The sequence below is a fragment of the Raphanus sativus genome, chromosome 4 (genome assembly GCF_000801105.2).
Source record: "Raphanus sativus cultivar WK10039 chromosome 4, ASM80110v3, whole genome shotgun sequence".
NCBI lineage: Eukaryota > Viridiplantae > Streptophyta > Magnoliopsida > Brassicales > Brassicaceae > Raphanus > Raphanus sativus.
The window spans coordinates 26,531,452-26,538,983 of record NC_079514.1 but is presented as its reverse complement, the minus strand read 5'-3'; the positions used below and the strand labels follow the sequence as shown (position 1 = coordinate 26,538,983).

Genomic DNA, 7,532 nt, shown 5'->3' with positions numbered 1-7,532 from the left:
CCGATGAAACGAGTTGTCGGTATATTCCGACGAAACACGTCGTCGGGATATTCCGACGAACAGATCCGTCGGAATCATCCGACAACATATTTCGTCGGAATATACCGATGGAATGTGTCGTCGGAATATACCGACGGATTTATTTCGTCGGAATTACTGATTTATAAATTTTATTAATTAAATTTATTTTTATTTTTTTTTTAATTTTTAAAATATTAAAATTAATTTAAACAAAAACTGAAATTAAGAAACTAATAATAATATTATAGAAAATAAGTTTTAAAACAAACTGAAAAAAAAACATTTAGAAAGTTTTAAATTAAAAAACAAAAAAAAAAACTACTGATCCGGGAACAAACGATCCAACTTCTGCATTATCTCGAGGTTGGTCTTCTTCTGATCTGCCAACTCAGCAAGGATTGTAGCATTCTGCTCCTCCAATGCTCCAATCCGTTGATCCTTGTTCTGTAGCTGCTCTAGAATCAATGGATCGGCGTACGGGACTTGAGATGAAGAAGTCGGACATGAAGAAGCACGACGGGCCAACCCTACCAAACGACCCTTTTTTTTAGGGACCGCCTAGAAAAAATTTAAGTTAGTAAAATATAGTAATAGAAAAAATATAAAATTAATAAATAAAGTATTAATAAAAACAAATATAAGAATAGAAAAAAAAAATTACCTTTTCAACCAGCTCGTTGATTTGCAGTCGGGACATGTTGTTCGAAGCACCCATAGAATCGTCGTCAGAAAGAGGCTGCTGAGAAGCTAGAAAAGCTTCTTTTTGAGATTCCACCATCTCAATGAAATCGAAACTAATAAGAGATCCAGAGAAGAGAGATGAGGGGAGAAAGGGATCAGAGAAGACTACATGTGTGTTCAGATACTTGTTTGAGTTGAATCCATGTGTCCTTTGATCGATACTCCCAAGATAAAGCCTGCACTTTTATTTTATGTTAAGAAATGAGGTTAGTAGAGGAGAATGTCAGATAAGATTTGCTAAGTTGTGGACTAGATGAATTTAGTTGCTAAGCTAGGATAAGGCATAATGAACTTCTGTGATTAGGATGTTTAGATATGAATTGCGAACCCATAGAGTGATGAGTTCAATATTTTGAATCTTTGAGTCCCTACTGTTTTCAAACCTTTTCCAAAGACTACTGAGTTTTTGCTTGAGGACAAGCAAAGGAGTAAGTCTGGGGGAGTTGATATACCATTGATTTCACCCATTTTCTACCATGGTATAATAGTATTTTTATTATATAACTAATGTGTTTTCTAGCCTGTTAGGTATGTTTTCAGGTTCAGGAGCGTTTCGTGATAAAGTGATGCTTTTGGAGCATTTTGGAGTACAAAAGATAATACACCCGAGTTGACCATTCAAGACCAAGTCGGAAGTCAACATTCGGATAAGAATCGATCGATACTCATCCAGAATTGTCGATCCATGTAGCTGAGAAGATCCGCAAATTAGAAGATTATAATCGATCGATACACATCTAGTGGTGTCACTCGATATCGAGGACGAAATGGTTTAGCCGACTACTTCACCAAGACTTCACCAAATTACGAGATTGCCCCTGACGAGTTTTTAACCTAGTGGAAATGCTTAAATACCCTGCTAAGTGTTTTTGACGGCAAGCTTTTGCAACCAGAGAGAAGAGAAGAGAAGCTTTTGCAACCAGAGAGAAAAGAAGAGAGTGTGAGAGAAAGCTAGAGTTTTATATGTTTTGAGAGATTGGAGAGATCATTGAGAGATTTGTGATTGAACTCCATTTGTTTTCTATTCTCTATCTAATGCAATTCTTTTACCTATCTTGTGTTATAAATTGCTTAGCTATGTCTGAGTAGTCTACTTGTTAGATCTAGGGTTTAAATAGGTTCGTGGGATTAGCCCCAAACTATATTTGCTAAGTTGTGATATTCATCAAATAGATTGCACCCTATGCTTGTTCTAGAGTAGCTAACTAGAACATAGATCACTAGGATCCTTATATCTTGAATTATCTGTTTGAACTAGTTGTCTCTTTGGAGAAGAGCTAACAGCCTCCTTGAGACCTAGTGTTCATTATCGGCTCGCGCCTAGGCATTTCTAGAAGCCGTCGATCGATATTCCAACTGAAAAATCGATCGGCGCTGCGAAAGTTGTATCGCTCGATATCCCTAAAGGATATCGATCGACTCTTTTTCTGGTCAACCGACGACAGTTGACATCAGAGATCTAGTTATTTAACCAGTGAGACATCACTCAGTGTTAAGCGGCTGAGTTCTTTAATATCATGCAAGCAACTTATTAGGCATTTATAGATATTATAATCTTCATTCCTGAATAAAAGCCCTAAGTCTAACACTCTTCTTTATCATTTAAACAACCATCATATTGTTAGTTAGAGGAACTATCTTGCTCATTTAGGATTGTCATTTACATTTCATCATAAAAACCAACTTCACCTAGGATTGATTAATTGATTAGATTTAATTGGTTCCCTAGCTCCTCGTGATTCGATCCCTAAGTAGTACAGCTTATTTGAGAGAGTAAGCTCTATAGGGTAATTTGAGCAATATCAAATAACACGCAAGTAAAAAAATAATACTCAAAACCTCACCGATATTTTTAGCCCAACGACGAGGGAGCAGAGAAAAGTCGAAATCTCCTATGGTGGATGAGTCGACTTTGAAGACGAAGAACTGCTCTCGCCACAGATCGTCCCGATAGGGAGTCCCGCCAATCATGTGGTGACCAGGACGAGGAGATACCAGGAAAGTCCCCAGATTTTTCTGATTACGTTTTATGAAGTACAAATTGTGTAACTCTTCGAGCTCAAACAAGAGTTTCTCCTCCCTGGCTCTGACGAGGATCGCCAGGAGATGCCTAAGAAGATTCGGGCATAGCTGGGTAAGAGAGATTCCGAGCTCGGAAAGAATTTCCAGCACCTGTTTCGGAATCGGGAAAGAAAGCCCGCAGGACTCGAAGAAACGGAGATACGCTCTGCAGTAGCCATCTCTGACAGTTTCTGGAGTCTCCTGATCGGAAGCAAGCTCGCATACCACAGCGCGATCAACGCCGAACGAATAGTACAGTCTCAAGATGCTCTTGCTTAGTCGTCGGACGAGGGAATGAAAAGGAAGACATCTCGTAAAGATAACAGAAAAAGAAAATCGCAAGATCAAGAGAAAGAAAAGTGATCGGAAGTGAAAAAGAAAAATCTGAACTCCATCGCTATTTAAAGGAAAGCCTCTAACGGCAATACCGCAACCCGAGAAACACAATAATTACCTAGGTTACGCTGCAGCCGCCATAATCATTCCGGCTTCGCCCTAGAAATCCATGCATATGACCGTTATAAAACAAAAGAGTATAAGAAACGGATCAACGATAACATCGAAAGCCGGGGAGAAAATCCAATCAAATCCTGAACCAAGTAAACTGAACCGTCTCTTTCCATTTCGATCAAACGGAAAGAGACTGGGGGACAAATGTTGGACCCAATTTTGGACATAGGCTAAATGGGTTATATTTAAAATGGGTCATAAAGGAAAAAGACCTATAGCGACGTCAACGAAGTAGAAAAGGAGGTCGCCGAAGTTGAAAAGGTCGCGGAAGCAGTTGCAAGGATAGCGGAGTCGAGCTTATAAAAGGGAGGAGAGATCAATGTTAAAGACACAGCGAAAACCCTAGAGAGAGAGCACACCACACATTTTCACCTTTCTCACTTCATTTTAGATCTCATTGTTGATCGACCTCCTTGTTATTATCGATCTCTTTGTTGTTCCTTGTAATAGACCTCTTAATCAATAAAAGTCCATTTTTGTCAACTGAATTCCGATTACATCGTTGTGTTCTAAGGATATCGTTGCCTACATCTTTTTTCACTTCCCTAGTTTACTTACAAACACTACAAAATACTGAGTGTAGATTTTAGGTTCTACACATGTGTACTAGTTTTTTTAATGGTATGTTTTGTGGTGTGTACGTGTACTCTTTTTGTAGTGGATTCTTTTGTAAATTTGAAGAAATTTTTCGGAAAATAAATTAGTAGAAATGTTCAGTGTCTACAATATTATCTTGCAAAAAGTACTTGAAATTATTAAATTTATTGATCCAACATACCAAAATACAACAACACAAAAATTTATTCAAATTTACTATAACTAAGGGAGAAAACTTCTCAAAAATACTTAGTCAAATTCACAAAAGATCAAATATTACATAAGTTCAAATATATAACATTAAACTAGAAGTCTTTGGGAAGTTTTTCGGAAAGTCCTGAGAAGACTTATCGGAAGAATTCACGCGAATTAAACGGAAAATTAAAATTTAAGTGGAAGATATTTTAAATCTCATGATAAAAAGCATATCTTATGATCTAAGAAGATATTTTAAACCACATGACCTTGTATTCTTGAAGTTACTTAACACTTTTAAAAGTAAAACAAAAATTAAGCATATCTTGAAGTTAAAGAACACTCTTGAAAATATAAGTTTACAAAAACTAATATAGAAGTCTCCCGAAGTCTTCTCTCATAAGAATTCTTAAAGAGTATTTTTCTCATTAATTAGAAACATTAACAAACATGAATGTTGGTAACTTCATAATTATTACCAATTAAGTTATGAATTTCATTCAATAGTCCCAATATTGACAAATTCACATGAATTAACAAAAAAAGTCTTTAAATTTTTATTTTAAAAATCTGGTGAAATGAAAGTTTAATAAATATTGACATATAAGACTTCAACAAAATTCTTCCATTTTATTTTTAAAATCTGGTGAAATGAAAGTTTAATAAATATTGACATATAAGACCAATAAAAGTCTTCCATTTAAGTCATTTTTGCAACTGAAAATTTACAAAGGAAAACTTTAGAAAAATTTACTCTACATAAGACTTCTTAAGAAGTTTTCTCTGATAAACATGTTAGTTTTCTAATTGACCAAAATTCGGTAGATATTTCACTTTTTCATAGAAGGCTTCCTGGAGAATACTTCCCTAAAAAACTTCTTGGAGAATACTTCCTTAAAAGACTTCCTGGCGAATACTTACAGAGAAGTTTTCTTACACTGACATGAAGTATTCTCACCGTCGCAAGAAGTCTGCATAGATTACTTTTTCAATTGACCATATTTGACTTTTTTCAGAGAAGACTTAAATGGAAGTCTTCTATATAATTCTTCTTTTGGGACCAAGAACACAGAATAAAAATTGAGATCTCTGGAAGTATTTTAATCAATATCAAATGTTTTACTATTAATTTTCAGTTATAAAACTAACCTATCCAAACTTCTTGGGACAGTGAGAAAACTTAATGTAATAGTAAATAAGACTTCTCTAGAAGTCTTCTCCAAGAATACTTCTCTCAAAGTTTTCACTAAAAAGACTTATATGAAAAGGTAAATTTCAGAAAAGTTTTGATAGGTTGAAAAAACTAATATGTTTTCTGAGAAGACTTCTCGAGAGAGAAGTTTTTTCGAGCGAAAAGTCTTTTCGACTTTTTCTGTTAAGAAAAAAAGTTAGACGACTTCTAGAGAAGTTTTCTATAAAAACACACACAAAATTCAATTGCAAAACTAACTATGCGTTGATTAAAAAAAAAGAAGTATTCTCGATGGAAAAGACTTCTAGAGAAATCTATTTTACAAACAGATCTGAAAAATTCAAAGATCATTCTTAGTTTTGGTAAGGTTCATGTTTAGCTTATCCAAGCACACATAACTTCTTAATTTAGTGCAAACATAATCTTCTGGATGTTTCACTTATCATAAAATGTGAGATTCTTTAACTCTTCCCCTCGAGATGATAATATTACAAGTTTATCAATCTCGATTGAATCTCATATTAGAATCAACAACATATTCTACATGGGTCACATATTTTTTTGTTAGATTCTTTTGAGACAAAAAAAAAATATAACCATTAAAGGCTTTAAATCACATTATTATGTGCATCAATATTTATGTACTCTTCTGGAGCATTCATATATATCCTCTTCCTGAACTTTTCATTGTTTTTTATTGTACTCACAATAATTTTATTTCATCTTTAGATGATTGAATCATATCTCTTTTTTATTACCATCTTTATGAGTTCTAAAAAGAAACTCTATGGATCTTGACCTTATATCATAGCTCATTGTTTTTCTGAGTTTCAAAGAGACAAGATACAAGTATGAACTCCTTTAGTCTCTTTTCTCAATCATGTGTCTGTTGGACAACATTACTTGTTTGAAAATATGTATTCTTTAGTATATTTGCATCATTGATATTTTCTTCAGGAAAATAACCTTTTAACTCTCAATAGAGTACTCATTAACAGACATTCAGATCTGATAATTTTAGATGCAAATACATAATGAGCTTTAGATAATCACATTCTAGTGATCATACTTTTCTTTGGATTGTTCTCCAAAACTTAAGAGATTTTTTAAGGTCAAACTTTAAATTTGAAACTCTCATATATAACTGGTAATAAAAAAATATAACTATATATGCATAGATTTATGTATAAAACTTATAAGGAAAAAAGTAAATGTATATCACTTTTAAGGTAATATCAATATTCCATTATTAATGCATTAACGTTTTTTCCAAGTAATAATATTCAACCGTGAAACAAAATCTATGAATTATTAACTTATATGAAAGATGAATGCTAGAGTTAAACAATACATAGATGTTAATTACCCAGCAACATCAATAAACCCTTCATAAAATATTTATTTAATAGTTCGCTTTATCCTAGAACTTGAGACTATATGCATACACATATGTAATTTATTAACTGCAAAGCTATACGTATGTAAGTAATCAATAACAATAAATGCGCAGCCATATAAGATCATATGCAGCCGTATGAAAAAAAAAATATTAACCATAATAAGGTTGGGTATTCTAACGTGATGACATCAAAAAAATATAAGCATTACATATAAGAAGATATACGAGTATTAACCATAACAAGGTTGAGCATTAGCTTATGATCATCGACAAGATCTCTTTTAAATCAAACGATTTTCTTTCCTTGAAAAAAGGGTAGATCAATATTGTCGACTAAAGCTCCTAAACTCATACTGTGTATGAATTCATTCTTACAAATCATGAATTGATAATAAACATGATTTGAAGAAGAATTGAAAGAAAAAATAACAGAATTAGAATCTATACCTATTAGCTTAAGATCGTTAGAACTTCGTGCTGATAACGTGTTGTAAGTAAAGAAGAGAAGAGAATAGAATAGATGAATTGGTGTGTCTTATTCCATGAATAATGATCTCCTTATATAGGATACAATAGTTTGGAGACAAAGCTTAACTTGGAGTGGGGAACAAGTATATCTAGAACTTTCCATATAGACATCACTACAATATTTATAACAACGAACAGTTTGTCCTAGGGTTTTATGTGATATTAGCGGCTGTTTTTTTTTATTGATCAAGTCACTTACGTGACTTTTATAATCACATGACCTAAACACATTTAGGAAGTTAATGGGCTAAGCCCAAGTGATAATTATCACTTCTTAACTCACGTACA

At 33.5% G+C, this 7,532-nt stretch overlaps 1 protein-coding gene across 1 annotated transcript; it reads right to left on the bottom strand.

Moving 5' to 3' along the window:
• Positions 1-243: 243 nt before the first annotated feature.
• Positions 244-7,238, bottom strand: LOC130510484 (uncharacterized). The gene is made up of 3 exons (XM_057006839.1): positions 7,164-7,238; positions 683-938; positions 244-579 (listed from the first exon to the last, which is right to left on the bottom strand). The coding sequence occupies exons 2-3, from the start codon at positions 797-799 to the stop codon at positions 340-342; spliced, it is 357 nt and encodes a 118-aa protein (XP_056862819.1). The 5' UTR covers positions 800-938; positions 7,164-7,238; the 3' UTR covers positions 244-339.
• Positions 7,239-7,532: the final 294 nt, after the last annotated feature.